This window comes from Passer montanus, unplaced genomic scaffold, assembly GCF_014805655.1.
Source record: "Passer montanus isolate IOZ18808 unplaced genomic scaffold, ASM1480565v1 scaffold63, whole genome shotgun sequence".
In the NCBI taxonomy this organism is placed as follows: domain Eukaryota; kingdom Metazoa; phylum Chordata; class Aves; order Passeriformes; family Passeridae; genus Passer; species Passer montanus.
Genome location: NW_024371371.1, coordinates 3,331,558 through 3,353,405, shown reverse-complemented (window position 1 = coordinate 3,353,405; position 21,848 = coordinate 3,331,558). Strand labels below are relative to the sequence as shown.

The 21,848-nt window shown below is 50.5% G+C and overlaps 2 protein-coding genes across 3 annotated transcripts in view; one reads left to right on the top strand and one right to left on the bottom strand.

Annotated features, from left to right (window-relative positions):
• Positions 1–5,476: 5,476 nt before the first annotated feature.
• LOC120511237 (transcription cofactor HES-6-like) lies at positions 5,477–7,338 on the bottom strand. 2 transcript variants are annotated; one of them, XM_039728010.1, is made up of 4 exons: positions 7,135–7,338; positions 6,647–6,742; positions 6,420–6,498; positions 5,477–6,077 (listed from the first exon to the last, which is right to left on the bottom strand). In XM_039728010.1, exons 1-4 carry the CDS (start codon positions 7,192–7,194, stop codon positions 5,632–5,634), a joined length of 681 nt encoding a protein of 226 aa, XP_039583944.1. In that variant the 5' UTR covers positions 7,195–7,338; the 3' UTR covers positions 5,477–5,631. The 2 variants fall into 2 exon arrangements, with proteins under 2 accessions (XP_039583944.1, XP_039583945.1); XM_039728011.1 differs by having other exon boundaries at positions 6,420–6,495.
• Positions 7,339–21,362: 14,024 nt separating this feature from the next.
• The window catches only part of CAB39 (calcium binding protein 39), a 41,276-nt gene continuing 40,790 nt past the window's right edge, over positions 21,363–21,848 (top strand). The window contains exon 1 of the mRNA XM_039727932.1: positions 21,363–21,483. The gene's annotated coding sequence lies outside the window, so the exon portion shown is untranslated. The remainder of the gene's footprint in view (positions 21,484–21,848) is intronic.

The window sequence follows — 21,848 nt, the reverse complement described above, 5'->3', positions numbered from 1 at the left end:
CAGATGCTGGGAGCCACTGGTCTGCTTTTGCCCAGAGTGTTTTGACAGCAGTGTGTCTGGTTTGGAGAACCTGTCTGTGCAGGTGTTGCCTTCGTTGTGTTCAGTGACCAGGCTGTTCTTCTATCACACCTATCACAATAACATCTCAGCACTTTTGAGGAGTACATGAGTGATGTGATTGCTATCCCGTGTGGAGTGCTTGTTCTCACAGCCTCTCCAGTGGGAACAGTACATATTTTAAAGTGCTTTGCTTTGTACTTTAATACCCATGTAGGCTGAGGAGGGCAGGGCAGGGGACAGAGAGGTTTGAGGTTATGTGGTTGTTCCTGAGTGGTTTCTTCCCACAGTCCAGAGGGACTCAGGAAAGTCCCAGCTCCTACACAGGGATACTCTGCCCTCATTTTTGGGGCTGCTCTGTCCCAAGGAGCTCAGCCATGGCTCCCCTGCCTCCCTTCACCATCCTGCCCAACATTTGCTCCTCTCAATGTGTGGAGGAGAAACAGCTTGAGCAGTGAGAGATGGTGCAGACATGGGCAGGTGCTTCTGGAGCTGCCAATTAGCCACTCTCAGGTTACGTCAGTTGGAGTGAGAAATTGTCCTTCAGCAGACTCCTGATGCTGTGATGGAGGAGGAGGAGGAGGCTGGGAAGGGATAGAGGCAGGGGTTTGGAAGAGTTCCTAGTAAAGGAAGAGCCAGCCTGGCTGTGGTTTCTCTTACCCCTGCAAAGCATTCTCTGCTGAGCAGCTTCCCAATAGCCACCAAAGCCTCTGTGCTGCCATTTTCCCTTGCCTCTCTGGAAAGGATCCTGGAGAGGAGATATCATTCCTGTTTCTCCTCAGTGGCATTCTGCAGAGCAGCATGGACAGTCCTTCAGCCCTGAAGAAGAGTCCTTTGAGCTGTTTCCAGAGGACCCATTCTCTTTGTGGCAGCAGATGTGGGATTGATTGAAGAAGTCCATTTGCTTGATGGTGTTAGATGTGGAAAGCTTGATGGAAATGTTCTAATGCACTTTTCAATTCCAAATATGTGGTAGGATTTATGCAATTTATGCTACCTAATGCAGGAGCCATGGGAGAGCCTTGGAGCAAAGTGTTCCCAGGCTCTGGTAGGTCTGTGGTGATGCCTCCGGCCATGTTCTCACCAGGACTTTGACTTAGAGATTAAATATCTCAGCAGTGCAGAAGAGATCCAAGGCTGACTTCAGCTTCTGCTGCATTATTCATGAGTATGTGAAAGCTCTGGAAAGTGTGACAGACTTTGGGTTAGGTCCTCAACACAGCATTGCTTCTCGTGAGATGAAATGTGAGCATGTCCCTCTGAGACAGGAATGCACACGTTGAAAGCTGTGGGAGAATGGAGTATATAAAGGGAAGGTGAAGTCTTTGCTGTTCTGCTGGTGCTGGCTTTGTTTTCACTTTCCTCCCAAGAGCATCACTTCTTCCAGTGATCTGCAAGCACCCACAGCCATGGTTCAGAACAGTTTGAAAACATTTGAAGTGCTTTTGCATGGGGTTCTGCAAGGCCAGGTTTTGTTGGGAGTGCAGAGGATCAGGAGCCCCTCCAGGCCCTCTGGAGAGGCCACACTGGCAGCACAGAGTCTCCTTTTTGCCAAGGTTCCTCAGCAAAGAGGTCAAGTGAAGACACAGCTCACATTCCCTTTTTCTGCCCTGTGCTCAGCCCACTGATGTGCAGGGGCTCAGCACCACTCCTAAATCTCTGAAACATTTTGGCCTTGTCACTGAGGGTGGCTGTGGGACCCTCAGAGTGGGAAGGGGAGCAAGGGAGAAGGCAGGGATGCTCAGAGGCCCCAGGGGTTGTGTGTGTCATGGGGAAGACAACATGGCAGGGCCCCAGTTTCTCTTACACACTGATGAAGCTCTGGGCCCCAGTTTCTCTTCCCTACTCACAAAACTCTGCACTTTACCAGTGGGAAAGGGTTTGGTCCTGTTTCTGAGAAATAAGTGAGTGTTTTCCTCTTGGTTTGCATGAGAGCAGGTCTGGGGGTGAAGTTTCCATAAAGGGGTCTGTTGTGCACATGTGGGTGTTTTGTCCACCTGGGCTGATGTTGCTATAAAAATCAGTAATTGCTTTGTACTGGAGGCATGTGAGGGTCCTGAGGCTCAGGTCCAGCCTTCCCCACATCCCTGTGAACACAGCAACTGATCTCTGCTTTTTAATTCTCCATTCACAAACACATGCCTGGAACAGCACTTTGGCAAGGGACAAAGCTGTTGTCCCAGCCCTGTGTGTGCTGGGGAGATGTGCTGCATCCAGCAAACAGGTCTGTCTGGCCATGCCTGACCCAGGAATCTGGTCTGGGTGCTGGTGCTGGCTGTTTGCAGCCTGCATGTGAGGTGTGTGTGCCTCCAACCCCTGTCTGAGCCTTGGGAACGCAGCCCCAGCTGGGAATGGGGTGCAGCCTGGAAGGTGCTGGGGATGCATCCCTGGGCTGTGTTCTGGCACCTCTGGCAGCCCAGGGTCACAGGCACTGCTGCCTGCTGCAGATGTGAGAGCAGCATCTGTCTGGGCTCTGCTGCTGTGTCCAGAGCCTGTGTGAGTGAGGGGCAGCTTCCACCAGCAGCTGCCAAGGACAGAATTCACAGAATCACAGAACCACCAGGCTGGAAGAGACCTTCAAGAACATCGAGTCCAACCCAGCCCCAACCCCTCAACTAAACCCTGGCACCCAGTGCCACATCCAGGCTTTGTTAAACACACCCAGGGATGGTGACTGCACCACCTCCCTGGGCAGCCATTCCAGAACTTCATCACCCTTTCTGTAAAAATCTTTTGCCCAATATCCAACCTGTATTTCCCTTGGCACAGCTTGAGGCTGTGTGCTCTGGCTGTGTCAGTGCTGCTGGAGACAGAGCCCAGCCCCAGCTGAGCACAGGCACCTTTCAGGAGCTGTGCAGAGTGATGAGGGCACCCCTGAGTCTCCTTTTCTCCAGGTGAGCACCCCCAGCTCCCTCAGGGCTTCCTCTCAGGGTTTGTGTTGCCAGCCCTTTGGTGCTCTCCACTCTGCGCAGTCCAGCTGGCAGGAGGAGCTGCTCCCTTCCTTCTCCTGGGGAGAAGATGGGAGCAGCTGGCAATGCATTTTTGGGTTGTCAGTGGAGAGGTGCATATATTGAAGAGCAAAGTATTATTGCTCCTGTACAGTCCTGGCTTTGGTGAAACCAGATGGGTTTGAAGTAAATATGAGTTCCTTTGTCAAATGTAATTAGAAGCTGGAATTCGTGTGTTTGAAGTGCTGTGAGTAATCCTCTGCTTTCGGAAGAAACTTTTTTTTCTTTCCTTTTTTTTTTTTTTTTTTTTTTTTTTTTTTTTTGTGAACACTAGTGACTCGCAATGGATTCTCACAGTACTGGTTGGATAGAGGACAAGGAGGTCATATAAAAAGTCACCATTGGTTTGAAATGAAGGTAATGAAAAATGAGTGCCTTGTACTAAAAATGTTGCTGGAGATTGTTGGGCAAGTATTGCAGTCTCACTTTCCTATTTTTAAAACTCTCACCAGCTGTGATGTGACCCTTCCCTCCACACCCACAAGAGAAAAAAAGCCCTTACTGATTAGAAACAGGAAATAATAAAACTCACTAACCACAAAGTATTTTCAAAGACACAAAATAAAAAAGTAGAGATAGTGGGAAATAGATATTTCCCACTGATCTCCTTTCAGCACAGTAACCATAGCTAATAATTATAGTCACTGAAGATTTACAGATTTTAGAGGGAATGTATGCTTTTAAGATGATGCTGTCAAACTGCAGTAAAATATTTTCATTAGAGTCTTTCCCAGAACAGCAATAAGGTGGCCACAAGTGTCATGAGATGCATTGCTGACATCTTTTAGAAGTACAAGAGCCCTTCTGGGGTAGGGAGCTGCTCTCCTTGCTGGTCACACTGGGGTGGAGTGGAGGTTCCCCTGGTGGGTGCAGCTGTGGGGGCTCTCATGGGATGGGTTTTTATCTGAACTCAGCTGTATTTGTGACAGTAAACTGGGAAGATCTTTAATGTCTTTTCTCTGGCAGGATTCGGCCGTTTTCTTTGCCTGATTGGTTTCTCTACCCTTGAGTATTTTGTGTGCTTTGCTGACGTGGTTTGCTTGGGTTGGCCCCACCTCCTGCTCTCCTCTGGACCTTTGCAATGCCATGAGGATGATGTGTATTTTTCACATTGGTGCTCATTCCAAAGGGCCCCATCAGGAAAGGGGGAAGTCTTCATTTTCAGCAGAGGGCAGGAGCTGAGGCTGATGTCTGTGCAGCTCTCTCTTTACCTGATGTCTGCCCTGCCTTGTCTCCTTGCAGCCAGGTGTAGGCCGGTTGTTTCTCCTGCCACCCTCGTGCCACTGCTCCTAATGGCACTTGGAGAGGGCTGGATAAAAGGGAAGGCTTCCCAGGCAAAGACGCTGAACCCGGAGGTGCTGGCTTTCACTCCTGCAGCACCTCATCCAGTAGATCTCTGCATAACGAGCCCCTCGAACCGTTCATTAGTATGCTCCGTGTTTGTGTAAGAGCTCCCTGCTCTTTTATTGCTGCTGTGAGCAACCTCTGACTGCCTTGGAGATGAAAAACGGGCACCAAATGTTGCCAGCAAGTGAGCAGCTTTGTCCCAGTCTCCTCGGTCCAGGGAATTTCACCCTCTGCCCTCTGGATGATCTTTGTGACTCCGTTATCAGTAAAAGCTAAAGCATCCATCCAGGCTGATAAACCCAACTCCCTCTTTCCTTCATAACCTCTAAAGTGTTCCTGTGACCCAGCAAGGCTGGCTGTGTGTGTGGGGAACGCTGCTTTCCTACAAAGTGTCAGGGGCAGCCCTAAACCAGCCCCTTCAACTGCATCAAGGAAAAACTGTTTGTGAAAGAAGCAAATAAAAGCAGATGCTCAAACACTCTTTATTCAGAGCACACGGGACAAGGCTGGGAGAAATGTCAGTCGTTATCTTCAAAAGGTTTATTTAGAACTTTTAGTTATGGAAACAAACAAAAAAAATCCCTAAATATAACTATATGTAACATATATATATATATATATGTATATATATACACACATATGTACTCACAAGCTTGAGAGAAATGTCAGGCTGGGAACAGCAAAAGCAGAAAGCATTTCTAAACAGCCTAAAAAGTCCAGACCAAGTCTCTCCCTTTCTCTCTCTCTTTTTTTTCCTCCTCATAATTGCAGCATTTTAACAGGAATCTCCTACACTGCACAGGAATGACATTAAAAATAAAAAGCAGTTGCTTACCCTTTTATCCAACAAAGGGATCTCAATGGCTTATTTGAGATCTGAAGGTAAATTTGATGCCAGAGAGGTTTGTTGCTTGTTATCTTGTATTTTTATTAATAGAAAGTTAATTATTTTAGAATGCAAGACAAGAAAACTATATAATCATTATACACTAAAGAGCACGAGAGGATTCTAAACAATAATTTAGATGTATTAAATAAATAAAAAATAATAGCAGCCTTCTACAATGCAGGCTACACATAGGTTTACTTCGGCTTGAAGTACCCAGGTCTTTAGTACACCTACAGGAACAGATTTGCTCCACAAGTGTTTTAAAGAAACATATCTATAAGATACATACATAAGAGTGTCTAAGGTTAGGACAAAATTTGAAAACGCACTTTACCACGGTCTCCACATATCTAACGACCCCATTCTGGGGTTGTTATGGGAAAAATTTGGCTGCAGAACCTGTCTGGGAGGTGCAGCATCACCCTGGTTGAAAAGCGACAGCGAGGGCAGCTGGAAGGAATTTTTGGAAGCTTGCTTGTTCTCCGCAGGGCAGAGGCGCTCCTGTGACGGGTTTGTGCCTCGGGCGCTGCCCTTAGGGCTCAGGGCACCTTTCTGTGTGGGGAGAGGCTGCAGGGACGGGCTCCCGGACCTGGGCGCTGCCTTGCCGCTGTCCTGCCCCGAGCGGGGCAGCGACTGCAGCAGGTGGTTCAAGAGGCGCGCCCCCAGGCTCTTGTCCATCCACTCGCAGGTGAGCAGCAGGTTGTGCACCTCGTGCATGCACTGGATGTAGCCGGTGCTGTACCTCTGCTGGGCCTCCAGACCCACCTTGGAGTCAGCTGTGCGGGACAGGAGACAAAGGGGGAGCGGGGGAGATCACCGGGCTGGTCACTGGGCTTTAGAGATGCTTTGTTTGAGGGGGAAGGTGAGCAGGGGGTGATCCTACTGCCCGGCGCCGAGGCAATGCTGCACCAACAGGCAGAAATCGGCTCTGGAAGGAAAAACGCCTTCCGTGCATTGAGCAGTGCCCGGCTCCATCTCCCCATCTAGTGGGGAAAGCCAAGGCCGGCGGCAGCCGGGGCCCGGGCGCTCTGAAAGGCGCTTGTGCCAGGCTGCCAGGGGATCAGACCCGCTGGCAGCGGGTAAGGGAGCGGGCACAGGGCAAGGAACCGGGCACTCACCCATCATCTTGCTGCTCTGGATGTTCTGGAGGTGCTTCACTGTCATTTCCAGGATGTCTGCTTTTTCCAGTTTAGACTGCTGATAGGGAAAGAACGCAGCAGTTAGAGGCAAAGAAGAGTTTGCACCATGCCCAGTTTATCTAAAGATGAGGCATTTCCCTTCCTCCCCCCACAACTCAACTTCCCACCAGCAGAAGGACAAAAAGCAGCGTAAAACGAGCACTTACATCCAGGTGAAATGCACCCACAACAGTCTCCTTCAGCTGGTCTAAGCAGTTATTAATCCTTTCCCTTCGCTTCCGCTCAATAAGGGGTTTCCTTAACTGGCAAAGAGAAGGAGCAGGAAAAATCTCAGTTGATATTTTAATTTCCTCTCCCTGCTGCACTCCAGCAATGCCAGAGATCCCTTCCCTGTGTGAAGCCAGCACAGGGTGACACAGTGCTCAGCAGGGACAAAGTGTGGATGGAGTGTGTGCCCATCCCTGAGGTGGCACCACCTCTCCCTCCTTCCACTTCCAATCCTTTCAAACACAGAAACTCATTTCCCCCATTAAAAATAGAGAAGAGGCCTAGAAAGCAAGCAGAAAACCACCCACAGGAGTTAAATTCAGAGAAAACATCTTTCTAATGGGAGAAAAAGCATTGTCCCCTCCCTGTGTCCTGGCAGCAGTGGCCCGGCAGCCCTCATCGACATGCCCAGCTCAGGGACACTTACCTTCCTCTCCTCCTTGCTGCTGGCGACCTTGTGCGTGCCGGTGCTGGCCGTGGCCGTCATCCTGGTCCAGGACGGGATGGGAAGGGATGGGATGGAAGGGATGGGAAGGGAAGGAGGCGCTCGGGCAGTGGCTCGCTCCCCTTGCAGATGGGCTCTTTGCTGCTCGCTGCTCCTCGGCTGTATTTATAACCCCAAATTAGCATTTGAAAGGCAACTTTCCTTGGCGGGACTTCTTTTCCCACACGAGGGGTCGAGCCCGGAGGTTTGTGGCCATCAATCAAAGCTGACAGGTCACTGCTTCTTTTCAATGGCCACGCCGGCCCCCCCAAACGGCGACAGATGTCCGGCTCCGACGCTGGGCTTCGGAGGGATCCTTTGTTCGGGAAGCAGGGGAGGAAAATGGGCGCGCTCGGAGCAGCTTGCACGGCTCCTCGCTCAATTTGCACAGATTCCCAGGGAGGGACACAATAGCCGGGAAGCGGTTGAATTACACCTGGGAAAATGCCTTCTACACATCTTTTTCTCCTCTATCTCCTTGAAGAGATGCCTATTTTTACCTGCTAACCTGACCCCAGTCGTTTCACATCCCTGTAACAGCCTCTTAATTTAATAATAGAGTACTTCAGCTAGGAGTCCCTGCTCCCAGGGATTCTTATTACAAGGAAATGATGATCGATTAAAAACTGTTGACAGCAGACACCCGAAGGAAGGTTGTTTCCATCACAGAAATCCTCTAGGGAAAACACGGGAGCTTTATTTACCTCCTGGGAACCTGAATTATCTGTTGCACCTGGGTGGATGTAGGTGTATGTAACTCTTTAGTTTTTGGCTGCTCTGCAGAATTTAATATTGAATTTACACGGTATTGAAGATGCTAACGAACCTAGAGGTGACTTAGTCCTGTGGAAGCTTTACTTCTTTGGGGTTTTTTTCCCCCCAAAAAAGTGAGGAAGGGGGTTTGTCTGTCTGCTGCTCTGGAATGCTGGGGCAGGGGATGAGGGGCTTTTTGAGGAGGCTTGGTGTTGGGTGGGAACACACTTTTATACCTCCTCACTTCTGCCTGGCTTGGGGGAGAGCATGAAGGCGTTTTCATGACCTTGCATTTACTTTCTGAAGCTGCTTTGCTAATGAGCAGGATTTGGCAGTGTCCTGTTGAGTCCCACAGGTGAAGCCCTTTGGATTGGTGTCGAATGTGTCACCTTATTGAAGTGGAGAGGAAGCAGCTGCAGCAGTTCAGAAGCACTGTAAGCCCTCCCAACGCACTGGGGGGATTTCCCAGCTCCTGGGAAAAGAAATATTTTTATTCAAATAAATAAAAAATAACATCATTCTACAATGCAGGCTCCGCATAGGTTTAATTTGGCTTGAAGTACGCTGGTCTTTAGTACACCCACAGGATTTGCTTCACAAATGTTTTAAAGAAGCATGTCTGTAAGATAGATGGTGCTGGGGCTGCTCTGCCCCTCTAGCTCTGGGTGGGGATGTTCCCAGTGACATGCTAATGAGCAGGATTTGGCAGTGTCCTGTTGAGTCCCACAGGTGAAGCCCTTTGGATTGGTGTCGAATGTGTCACCTTATTGAAGTGGAGAGGAAGCAGCTGCAGCAGTTCAGAAGCACTGTAAGCCCTCCCAACGCACTGGGGGGATTTCCCAGCTCCTGGGAAAAGAAATATTTTTATTCAAATAAATAAAAAATAACATCATTCTACAATGCAGGCTCCGCATAGGTTTAATTTGGCTTGAAGTACGCTGGTCTTTAGTACACCCACAGGATTTGCTTCACAAATGTTTTAAAGAAGCATGTCTGTAAGATAGATGGTGCTGGGGCTGCTCTGCCCCTCCAGCTTTGGGTGGGGATGCTCCCAGTGACTGCAGCGAGGACATCACGCTGTTCCTTGCTCAAGCACCACGTGGGTGTGAGTGTGTTTGCTTGTGTGTCAATGCAAACATACCTGCAGCGTGTCTGCACGCCCTGCTGCCTGGGATCATCACCAAAACATGTCCCCAGCCATGGGACCTGGCAGGCAGAGGCTGTTTGTCTGTCACATGCAGAGCTGGGTGCAGTTCCTTGGTTTTATAAGTGCCCTACTTTGGCAATGGCCTGGGACGAGCTGGGTGGTGGTTGTGCTGGGAGGGGAAGGTTCATAACCTAGCCTTTGTGCCAGGTAAAGGGGTGGGATTCTTATCTCTGGTGTGCTGTCTTCAGAGACAGCAAAAAGAGATCCCACCACCCCATGCAGGAGGGCCTCACATCAGCCAGCCCAGGCTCCTCACCTGTGAAGGCTCTTTTGGTTTTCCAAGCTTTTTCCAGTCCAAGGAGATGGATTGTTGCTGATATTTGTAAAAGGTGTAGCTGAGGCCACATGATTCCAGCAGCTCGGCCTGGAGGAGGCAGGGCTGGGCTGGGGCAGGGGCACAGAGCACACTCTGTGTTTTGTGCCCAGGCTGGCAGTGCCTGCCCATCTCCCTCCACCTTGTGCAGAGAGCAGCACCTTCCAAGGCACTCAGGACAGCAGTGAGAAGCTGAGATCACGTCAGCTCCTGGCTCAGCTGAGCACGGCAGGGATGTCAGCAAATCCAAAAGCTCTGAAAAATGTGTCCCGTGCCTGCTGGCACTGCTGCAGGGTGCAGTGTGTGCCTTCCTTGTTGGTGGCACAGGAGGCTGGCCAGCCCCCGGTGCCTCCAGGAAAGCTCTCTCAGTGTCTGAGATGGCAGCACCTCCTTCCTCGCCCTCCCTCCCTTCCTCGGCCCCTGCTCGTGGCTGCTGCCTTGCCCTCCCTCCTGCCCCTTTGCCCTGCGAGCTGCCCCGAGCTCCGGGGCTGTTCCCGGGACCCCCGAGCGAGGCGGTGGCCCGGGGGACAGCGGGCTGGCAGGTGGCCCCGGGTGCCCAGCGCCAGCCCGTGCCCAGCCCAGCAGGGCATCTGAACCCCTTGGCTTGCCCACGGGCATCTGCTGCGGGCGAGCTCATTTCAAGGTTCATTTGTAAGACAGCGCCGCAGTGAAAAAGAAGAGCAGCTTTGGCTGTAAACAGTTATTTTACACCTCTCAGTCACGGCAGAAGCCTTTATTTCGGAGGCGGGGGAGCTGCCCTGGCTTTGGGCAAGGCTGACATCTGTGCCGGGGATTGCAGGGACCCAACAGCCCCATGCTAATGAGCATTACAGGAGCTTTCTGCGAATTCCCGCTCTCCTTTTGCCTTGCCACTGCCAGGTTTCACTGAAAAGGGGATTCTCCTTTGTAAACAAAGCCTCCTTTTTTTCCTGGGCTTTCAAAAAAAAAAAAAAAAAATAGAAAGGAAGGAGAGGGGGCGAGAGCTCCTTAGAGTTTTCTCTTTTGCTATTTGTCTGCACTTCACACTCCGGAGAAAGAAAACAACTTTTAACATCTGTTCCTGCAGCATTTAAGAGGGAAAGAAAGGCTGCTGAAAAGGGGGAAAGTGTGGCAGATGTTGGCAGGTTCCCCCGGCGCAGATGTCCTGCTCCTGCAGGATTTCCAGGGGCTCCGCTGCGGCTCGGGACACGCGACTGCGGCCGGGCGGGGGACGTGGGAAAGCGCCGCCGAACAAAGGCGCTTCTTCAAACAAACCCCAGAGCCGTGAACAATCGCATCACCAGCGGAGAAATGGTCAGCAGCCCCCGGCCCCGCCACCGAGGGCTTGGGGGCAGCCGGTGGCCACAGACGGGGGAATTTGACCGGGCTGCAAGCGGAGCGTCCCTTCCTTGCCCCTGGGCTCCCTCGGGCATCCAGCACGGAGCCGTGGCAGGGGTCCATCCTTGCTGAGGTGCTCTGCAGCCCGGTGCCCCGCGCAGCAGCAGAGGGAGGGAGGACGGGCACCTCTGGGCTGGCCAGGGCTGCCCCACACTCGGGACAGGGCAGCACCAGAGGAGGGACTGTGGGATATCTCTGATTAGGCTTTTGTAAAAGAGCTTCTACCAAGATAATAATAAGAGAAGAATAAGAGTAAGAATAAGAATAAGAATAAGAATAAGAAGGAGGAGAAGGAGAAGGAGAAGGAGAAGGAGAAGGAGAAGGAGAAGGAGAAGGAGAAGGAGCCTCCAATCCTATTGATTACATTTAGTTGAAATAGCCTTGTAAAGCTGACTTTGGTAAGGAAAAAAGTTTATTTTAATGGAAGCAAAAATTTTGAGAGAACTTTTCATTCCCCTTCTTTCTGGCTGATAAAATAATTTAAAATAAGATTTTTCCATGAAAGCTGGTAATATTTCTGCTTAAGGACTGTAGGAAACAAGTGAGAAGCCCAAAGAAAAAGAAGCAGAGGCAAGCGAATTCACTTAAGAGAGTAATTAATTCCAGTTTGATGTTAAAGCTGAGGAGCTCTGTGATTGTTCCTCTAATTTCTGCGATTTTCAGCCTGCTTCATCTCCGCCCCACTCCATTTTCTCTGGGTTCTGGGCAGGGCAGGGCTGCTCCTGCCAGCAAGGCTGCCATGTGCCAGGACAGCTCTTCCTCTTCCCTGCTCAGGGCCGGAGGGCAGAGCCAGGTGAGTTGAGCTGTGTTGCTTCTTTGGAGGCCAAGCATGGAGGCAAGGAGCCCAAACCCCTGCTGGGGGCATCAGCTGTGTCCCTGCTGCCAGCAGAGCCCTTTCTGCATGGCAGTTGGGAAGCAGGAGGCATCTCAGCTGGATGAGGAGCTCCACGCTGCAGGAAGGATGCTGCACGTCCCCAGAGACCGTGCACCCGCCCAGGCTGGTCCCTCCTGCCTCCTGCAGCTTGGGGTGGTACTGTGGGCACCGACTCAGAACCTGGCAGGGCTAGCAAGGAGGCTTGTGCAGTACTGAGGCAAGCCCACGTCCAACCTTGACCCTGGCTGGTTAATGAATGGCCTCGTTAAGGCAGCTCAGCCTCTTGCAGGGATGGATTTGCTGTGGGAGAGTGGGAGGAGAGCGGGGCAGGTTCCTGAGCACTGCTCAATCTGCAGTGTGGGTCGGAAGGACTATTTGATCTCCCTCATTTTCCATCCAGGCTGGAGATCATCCAGGCTGGGTTTGTCCCCAGTTAAGAGACTGCTTGCAGCGGCTCTGGGGTGTGTCTGCGGGCTGGGTGTGTGGCTGTGGGTGCCTGGCCCCAGCAGTGCCCAGGAGGCTGTCAGAGGCAGGGAAAAGGGTCCTGCTTCAGGGTCCTGCCCCACTCCCAGGTGTCTGTGGGTTTGTGGGGCTGGTTTCTGACAGCAGCTCTGCTTTCACCATGTGATGTGGGCTCTGGGCAGTGAGGAGCAAAGTGCAGGGCTGGCAGTGGCAGGGTAAGGTGGGACAGTGGCTGCTGCCAGCACAGGCTGTGGGTTGGCCCTGGTACCCTCTTCACCCTGTGCACCCTCCCTCCTCCCGGGCTCCAGCCTGCCCTGCCGTGAACAAACACTCTCCAAGGAGAGGCTGCTTTACAGGGGCTTTACTCATGCCGAATAAAGAGGGTTTTGTCCAGCTTTTTCAGAAGGTTCTGCCTCGAGGTTGAGGTTTTAAAAGGACTAAAGCTCTCCTTCAAAACGTTTAAATCTGGATGTTTCTCAGTAGCCACAACCCCCAAGCAGCCTGTGCTGAAGCCCTGCTTCACCGGGGCTGTTTGGCCGCTGAGCTGTTCCACCGGGGAGGAATGTGAGGAGCAGCAGGACGTGCCAGCGCAGTGACTGGACACGCCGGGTCCGGAGGGTGCAGGCGGTGCCGGGGCTGGCTGCCGGCACTCGGGCACCTCGGCCGCAGTCTGCCGGGGATTACTCACTGCTGGATGGCCCGGGGGCACCCGGGCTGCCTCTCCTGGCTGGCCTCAGCTCAGGCTGTTGGACCTGCCATGGCCCATCTCAGCCCCGTGCAGCAGTGTTTGCAGGAGCAACACGAGTCCTGCAGCCCATCCGGGACAGGGTGGTGCTGGAAATGGGCTGGTCAGAAAAGCAAAGGGTGATTTATCTGTTCTTGGGATGTGGAGAAGAGCATTTGCTGTGTTCAGAGGACAGTCCCAATGAGCAGACCCTACTCACAATGGGATATGGGTCCAAGATCACCATCAGAGCTTGCAGAGGGAGGCATGGCTGTGCTGGGGAAGGCTGCTCCAGACACTTCTGTGCTGGGATCCTTGGGATGGAGTGACACTGTGTGTACCAGGTCACAGTTACTGGCCGAGGGCTGAGAGCTGATGGGGTTTGTGGCTAGGTGAGTGTTGTGTGGTGAGGGGGGAAAGAGGCACAGGGCATCTGGCAGATGAGTTTGGTGTCTGTGGTGGCCTATCAAAGCCTGTGAGTTCACCACGGTGTGGGCAGGGGAGGAGCACAGTTGGCACCTGCTGCTCCTGCTACAGCTGAAGAGAGAGAGGTCATACCTGGCATTGGACAGTGCCACATGAAGTATTTTCATCACAGAGAAAGCCCAGCTCCAAAAGTAGCACTGAACACCTGGAAATTCTGTTGACATCTCTAAATTCATCTCCTTTACCAAGTGCACCAAACATCTCTGGCCCCAGCTCAGCCTCCTGGGTACCAGCTGGCTTTACCATCTTTGGGAGTGAACTCCTGGGGTAGGAAATAATTACAAGGCTGGTACCAGCTGAGTAATTCTCAGCTTTTCTTTCACACACCCCCATGCAGCCTTGGTGTTAAGGATCAGCTGATGCTCTTGCCATTGCTCAAGCTGTCTCCTGCCTGGCAGGTTAGCAGTGCTTCAGGCCCCACAGGAAATCTTATCTGCTGCTTCTCAGTCAGAGTGCTTGAAACACAGCTCCTGGGCCAAAAGCACCTTATAGGAAGCAGAAAATCTGATAAGCTGTGTGGGTGGTGGCAAGCTGTAAGGGTTAGCCCCTTGCCTGTGCTGAATTTTACATGGCCTTGTTATGGAGGAGCCAAAACAAGTTCAAACTTTACTTTTCTTCTTCCCAGACCAGCCCATGGAGCAGCACCCACCTTCTCACAGCTCCTGGTTGCTCTACATCTTCTCAGGGCCATGGTTTTCCTACCCCAAGGTGACTGTGCCCCAAGAACTAGCAGGACTTCCTACGCCTTTTGGTTCCTCCACAGGAATGAGAAATGCTCATCCCTGAAATAAAGGAGTATCTCCTGGATATATCTGAAGAGGGGTGAACAAGTGAAGAAATTGAAGAGGAGAGTTGGTTTAAAGCAGACAGTATTCATAAACAACAACAAAATAGTGTAAAACCTTTTGCTTTAATTGGTAAAAAATTAGTTACAAACATACAGATTTAAAAAAAATTAGAGGATATCATGAGGCTTTATACACCATCCAGGATGGACTTGGCTCACACAGACCAGAGACCAGGCTGCAGAGTTCCCATAAGGTGGTACAAGGAAGAAGAGCCAAGCTTCATGAGGAGAGCATGGGGGACTTTGAGGGACCTTTCAAGGAGAATACTTGAACTTTGTTTATGCAGCATGCCTTGAGTTCTTTCATTCAGGAGAGCAGTGCTGGGTGTTCTCACACTCTGTGTGTGTGAGATGTTACCAGATATCACCTGATAACAAGCTTGATCTATAATGGAATAAACCAAGTGCTTGGTTTATTCAGTAAGCTTCACTTTGACAGCAGCATGGATGCCTGACTCCCCCCACGCTGACCCCCGGGCTCAGCACCCTGCACACCCCACACTGCAGCCTCTGCACTTCCCACACTGCCTCTTTCTTCTCAGCTTCTCAGTTCTTGGGGCTGCAGAGTGATGTGGGTTAAGATTCATCTTTGTGAGAAAAATATCTCTTCTGTGAGTAAATGTGGCTTTTGTGCCAGCCTGACCACACGCCAATGCCTGCTTTTTATAGTCCGTGTGTCTACGTGTGCTGCCACCACATCCTGAGCCCCTGGCACAGCACACCTTGCCAGCAGAACGGGGCAGCCAGGCCAGCCACAGCCGTGCTCTGCAGGAGGAGTGAGCTGTGTGCTGTCCTGGGCCCTGGCTCTTGGGCTGCCCAGGGGGCACTGCCCTCACCAGCAGCATTCCCATCCTGCTGCCCGCTCCTCTTGCTGCAGGGCTGGGATTGCAGCACCCGAGGAAGTGGGAAACACTCACTTGGTGTTTGGTGCTTTGTGGTTCTGTCTTGGCACAGCCTGGCTGCTGCTGTGACAGTGGAACACAGGAGGGTTTATGAGGGGAAGGCATGAGCTGCAGGGTCTCTGGTCTGTGTGAGCCAAGTCCATCCTGGATGGTGTATAAAGCCTCATATTCTCGAAGATTTATTTTTTTTAATCTGTATGTTTGTAACTAATTTTTTACCAATTAAAGCAAAAGGGTTTATACTATTTTGTTGTTGTTTATGAATACTGTTTGCTTTAAACCAACTCGCCTCTTCAATTTCTTCACTTTTTCACCCCTCTTCAGGTATATCTAGGAGACACTCCTTTATTTCAGGGATGAGCATTTCTCATTCCTGTGGAGGAACCAAAAGGCGTAGGAAGTCCTGCTAGTTCTTGGGGCACAGTCACCTTGGGGTAGGAAAACCATGGCCCTGAGAAGATGTAGAGCAACCAGGAGCTGTGAGAAGGTGGGTGCTGCTCCATGGGCTGGTCTGGGAAGAAGAAAAGTAAAGTTTGAACTTGTTTTGGCTCCTCCATAACAAGGCCATGTAAAATAATAACAAAACCCCCACTGCCACAACTCTTTTTTTCTTGCTTGTTGATTTTTAACATTAGGAGCTGTGCCCTGGGTTTGCTCTGTCAAAAGGCAAAAGAGGCCATGAGACACACGAGTTCCCTAAGGAATTTTCCAGAAGAATACCTGTGATCAGCTGGGTGCCTTGTTGTGTTTCAAAGATGATGTTTCACCCCCTCTCCCCATTCCAGGTGTGTCTGTACACACATGTGCAGACAGCTCTCTCACACCTGCACACAGACAATTTTCAGATGATACAATTTTGTAGCCCTTTTCCAAAGCAGTGCCTGCCTTTGAAGGTTGGGACAGCAGAGCTCTGGAGTTCTCTCCTCAGTGGGAGCCAGGGGTCCCATCAGGAGCAGGAGGAGAGGTGCAGAAAAGCTTTAGAGAGTCTCAGGAAAGGTCATGTATGTGTTTGCTGGTGTTGTCAAGGGGTGTGGTAAGGGCTCCTGTGCTAGCTGAGCCTGAATCCAGCTGAAGGGCAGCACTAAGCCCCTCAGAGGTTTCTGCTGTAAGAGCTAATCAATTCATTTCTGCAAAGCCCTTGGAAGGGGTAAAGGGGTAAGCAAGTGCACAGAAGTGTTATCCAGAGGCTGTGAGCTTCAGAGTTTAACAGGCACTACTTAAATATGAACCAAGTTAGTCACCTCGTAATTTCTTAAGAAATGTAAAAGAAGAAGGAAAAAAATCTAAAAAGAATAACCCAACAGTGATTTTCAGCAGTGTTCACAGCCTTGTGTCTTTCTGCATGATTTTGGATTCTTACTGTATTTGCTTCCAGTTATATTGAATTAATGGCTGTATTTGACTGGTTTTTTGTGTATGGTGTTTTGCTTTTTGTTTTTAGCTCAGGAAATACATTTTACACTAGTGCTATTTCTTGTGGTGACTTCTTTTACTTTTTTTCATTTTTACAATGCCGATAGAAACATGGTTTTGGCTTTAGCAGTAGATCCTCTGTGGAATGGATGCTGTGCTTTACAGATAACTTTCAATTGTTCCACAGTAATAAAAAGTTCATTAAAATTACTTGCTCTCCAGGAAAGGGATTTGCAAGAGATTTTTTTTATGATTGTTCAGGTAATTGTTTTTTCTTTTCTGACAATGTTTACATGCTAACCCTTAGTACTTGTGGTTTGCTATAATGTTTTTAAAATGTGTTCTAATTCTGAAATGGAACCTTGAATTAAGGATAAATCATGGAATGCCCATGAGGAAAAAACTCCTAACTGATATGAAAGACAATTACATTTAATTGTGTTTTCTACCGTAAATAGGATTTTGGGGGTGTGAGTCTGCTTGTTATGTATTAATTGAATGAACTGAAAGGTAAAAAAATACTCACCCACAGACATTTCTTTTTGAAAAGCTTTAGGAGTCTGTAGTGAATGCCTCCAGGCAGTAATGGGTGAAATGCAGTTTCAGGAGCTGTCACAGGCACTTGTGAAACCTGGTGATTAAATTCAGCCACTGCAGCTTGGTTCAAAGTCCATGGAAAGACTCAGGATTCTTCTTCTGACAAACTTTAAACAGAAGAAATTCAGCATAACTGCAGTTGTCCCTACTTCTAATATTCCCTCCCCGAAGCCTTTTCCCTGAAGCTCCTTGTGAAGAGCCAGGAACACAGGCTGTGCTCTGGGAATCACACCAGCCCATGCCCAGTTAAACATCACCTTATGCTGGTTCTGTTCTCCCCTCCTTGTGTGCTCCCCAGACAGCTGGCAAGAGGCTCCAGGGTACATTTTGCGATGCTCTGTGCCAGAAGGCCATGGAGGTCCAGAGCCCCTCCATCCATCCCACGGCATGGGTGACACAGCCACAGCACAGGAGTTACCTCAGGCTCCCTGCCCTGCTCCCAGCACGGCTGGAGCTCTGGGGCTCCTGCTGGACGCCTGTGTGACACAGCTCCAGCTGTGACCCCACCAGCAGAACGTTGGGCAGTGACACCCCAAAGGGCACGGCTGGCTGCAAGGGCCGGGGCTGTGAAGGACACCCGGGGCCTGGGGGGGACGTGAGGGCACCTGGGGCCTGCTGCCACGGCAGGAGACAGGGAACAGGAGGGGAACATGAGGGGAAAGGGCATGTGTGTGCCATGGCAAAGAGAAGACAGAGCAGGCAGTGGCTACAGGGCCTTGGGGAGAGCTGGGCCAGCCGGCCCGGGAGCTGCCATGGCTCCCCAGGAGGGGACGGCCATCCTGCGGGAGCTACAGGCTGAGGGGAGAAAGGAGGGCAGCTGCTTGAAGGAGGGTAATTTCACAGGCTGACATATTGTTTTTCCCCAGTTTTGCTATTTTTGCTGGATGGTGATGGTAATTTCACAGGCTGACATATTATTTTTCCTCAGTTTTGCTATTTTCGCTGGATGGTGATGGGAGGAGTCAGAGGTGAGCTGTAGGATTCCCTGGGCCTCCCACCAGCAGCAGGAAGCCCCAGGATCCCATTCAGCTCTATCCTTCCTAAGCAAAGCACCTGCATGCTTGCCTTTCTAATACCTTTTCTTTTCCCCAGTGAAGTAACTTGGATTTTTTTAATGTTTACTCACTTCCTAATTTGCAAGGATTAATTAATTCACAATGGCTCTCTCAGTCATGGCTGTGAATTAGCAAATCATTAGTGTGCCAAGAGCCCTCTCACATGCTGTATTTAATCCGTGTGTCTAAGAGCTTAGGAAAATCCTGCTCCCTCTGCTCAGGGATTTCTCTGCAGTGTGCAGGGATGGCGATTGCACTGAACCCATTTCTGGCCTGGTCTCTTTTCCAATGGTCATTTGTAGAGCAGTAGTGTCTATCCTCCATGAGCTGATATTGAATCCCCTTAACAGTGCTCGCCTTTAGCTCCTCCTCTTCTCTCCTCAGTACCCTGATTATTATGTTTCAACTTGAATGGTTTTAGCCTAAGTATGGGTTAACAATTTGAACTCAGATATACACACCCTTTCCATGTTGGCTTTGAAATCAACTATTCCCAGCTCACAAGTGGGATAAATGAACTGCCAAAAATTTGCTGACCACACGCTGTGAGTCGAGGTCCCATCACCTCGCACAGGCACCACGACCTCTCCTGCTTCAGGTCCAGTGCTGCTGCATCTTGTACATCTTCCTACAACAGCAAGTAAATATTTGAGGTAGCTATAAATAATATAGGAGGTAGAGATAATAAATATTAGGAATAAATGTAATAAATATTAGGAATAAATATAATAAATATAAATAAATATAATAAGCATTAGGAGGTAGATATAAATAAATGCTATGCATGCACACACACTTGTTTATACCCCCATGTCCTGTCCCCTGGGGTGCTGAGCATGGCAGGATTGGCTCCAGTGTGGTGCCAGGCTGGACCTGGAGCCCGTGGTACCTGTCCAGGGAGGTGTCCTGTGGAAGAAGTGCTGCTGCAGCTGTCCTGTCCCTCAGCCCAGTGCCACGTGGTACCTGTCTAGGGAGGTGTCCTGTGGAAGAAGTGCTGCTGCTGCAGCTGCCCTGTCCCTCAGCCCAGTGCAGGCCCCTCTGCTCCCCTGCTGCTGGATGCTGGGGTGGCTGCAAGTGTGCTCAGATGCATTTTTCCCTGTCTGAGCTGTAGCACACAGCTGATGGAGACTCCCCAAGAGGTCAGAGGCAGCTCTGCCCACCGACATCTGAGGGAACTGTGACGTGTGGAGCTCAGAGCAGCAACAGGCAGGAAAGCACCAAGAAACCCAACCCAAACCCTCCCCAGCAGTGAGACAGGGCAGTGCAGCAGAGGGATGTGGAGACAGGTAATCAAGAAGAAGCTGAAGATACTGCTGTTGAGCTGTTGGCTCACGAGAAGCTTATGGACATTTTGGGAAAGAGGGTCCCACCTGGCTGCATGCCGGTGCTGCATCAGACCTCCTGGGGCAAGGTTTCACCTCATGGCTTGTAAGAAATTCATGACCCATTCCATTAAAAATGTATTTTCTGCTTTAAATGTATTATATCTCACTAATGGACAGAAGTTTTGTGACACAACAGAGGGTGTAAAGGGTCTGCAAAAGGGCAGGCAGAGGTGGGGGGGGGGTAAAATGAATAGGTTGCACCTTGAGTTCTGCACGCAGTTTTGGATCCCTCGCTTTAAAAAGGACATTGAGGTGCTGGTGTCCAGCGAAGGGCACCAAGGCTCGTGAGAGGTTTAGAGCACTTGTCTGACGAGGGAGCCGGGGTGGTGGCCGTGCCCTGAGGGCCGCGGGTGGCGCGGCCCGGCCGGTGCCCGCCGCGCTCCGGCCCGTTTGTCCGCCGGGCGCTGGGGCGGACCGGCCGAGTCTCACCGGCCTGGGCAGAGGGCAGGTCCGGGGATAGCAGCCGCTGCTCCGGGAGCGGCACAGCCGGGCAGCCTGAGGGGAAGGGCACGGCCGGGGCTGCGCTTCCCGTGCGGCAGCGCCCCGGCCCCCGAGCTGCCCGAACGTCGAGCCGGGGAACGATCAACGTCCAGCCGCGCTCGGAGCGAAGCGCAGCGCCCGGGCCGCTGCCGAGGCGGGCGGAGGGGCAGCGGCTGGGCCGTGCCGGGCCGTGCCGGCCGCCCCGCTCTTTGTTCGGCCCTGGCCGCACGGAGCGGCCGCAGGCGCGGGGCCGGCACTGCCCTGCGCGGCCTCTCGGGGTCCCGCTCCGAGGCCTCTTCCTACAATTGTTGTTGCTGTGGGTAGCCCCGATAGGCCTCCGCAGCGGCGGCTGTGCGGGAGGGCTGCTCAGAGCCTGCTTTCTTTGCGGACTGCCCCGCAGACAGCGTGATCTCTGCTCCGCAGGATAAGAAAAGTTTTGTCATTGTTTTTTTTTTTCTGCAAATCGGTTGAATGCTACCGGTACTGAAGCGAGGATGTATCCGGTTTTGGTGTTTTAATTTTTTTTAAAATTTTAATTTCTGGGGAGGGATCATGTAGGTGCCCAGGATTTATTTAAAACCTATATGCTGTCTTGTGGGACTGGTGTGATTTAATTTGCATGATGACTCAAAGATTAAATTACATGACCTAGGCTCTTCAGTTTCAGTGAGGCAAATAACAATGCATGGAAGAACAGTTTCAGTGTAGATCAGAAATGAAATTTGATTAACATCAAATTGTTGTAAAGTTTTGTCTGCACGTGGGGTTTCTTTTTTAAAACTAACCTGTCAGAAACTCTTAACATCCTTAGCAGTGTGGTTTATCAGGAAGTGTGCCTTCCTTTTTAACACCTAGAGCTCGTGTAGTCAGAGGAAATTGAACGTCTGAGCTTGCACCTTGGTATCCAAGGTTTTACAGAATAGATTTTTACTGTTTAAAACACTGTGTACCTTTAATTAATAGCTGTTAACCTGATACCTGTTGATGTGGCAGATGCCTTTAACTGCAGAAGAAAAAGGTCACAGAATATTTTATGAAGTGGAATAAGTAGAATAAGCTATTCTGGGCTCAGGAGTAAGTTGATTTTTTGTTGTTTTCAGTTGTCCCGTAGAAATTGGCAGCTAACCTGACCTGTAAGTGTCATGATGGTGCCTTGATTGGTTTCTGCCTGCTGTGGACTGGCTGCTGTAAGAATATTGTATTTCACAGTCAGCTCCATGGTTTTCACGTGCTGTGGGAAACTATTGGGTCAGCCAGCTAGGATGCCTTTGGCTTGAATTTATTTGTATTTTTTGTGGATCTCATTAGCAGTGTAACACAGCTGATGTTGGGGCTGTCCTTGGTCAGACAGAGGCACCTTGGGACAGGAGGAGGTCGTGCCTGGTGGAGTTGGGACCCAGCAGGGCAGTCTCAGAGTGTGAGTTTGTACATGTGGGCTGGCATGCTGCTGAACTTTTCTGAATGCTGATAGCATTGATTTCTTTCTCGAAAGTTTAATGACATCCTCTTTTTTATGTGGACACAAAGTTGTGAAATTTTGATGTGTATTGTGTGCGTTGAATGCACAGTTGTGTAAAACAGAATTTATATCTGTGAAAATATGTGTTTACAAATAAAAGCAGCGGTTGAGTAATACTTGGTGACAGTATGTCTTTGAGAGATAATTATACTCTTTGAGTATTATCAAGCCCAGACAAATGTATATTCCCAGTGGGGTGTGATAATATTAAAACTGCACCTCTTGGAATTCCTTGATTGGCTTATTCAGGAGGGAATGGTATC

What these genes read in the sequence shown, in the direction of transcription:
- LOC120511237 (XM_039728010.1), bottom strand. Translation starts at nt 7,194, where the DNA reads ATGACGGCCACGGCCAGCACCGGCACGCACAAGGTCGCCAGCAGCAAG. An exon ending in GCAGCAAGGAGGAGAGGAAG is followed by an intron (nt 6,743 to 7,134) that starts GTAAGTGTCCCT and finishes TCTCTTTGCCAG; the next exon opens with TTAAGGAAACCCCTTATTGA. An exon ending in CCAGAGCAGCAAGATGATGG is followed by an intron (nt 6,078 to 6,419) that starts GTGAGTGCCCGG and finishes TGTCCCGCACAG; the next exon opens with CTGACTCCAAGGTGGGTCTG.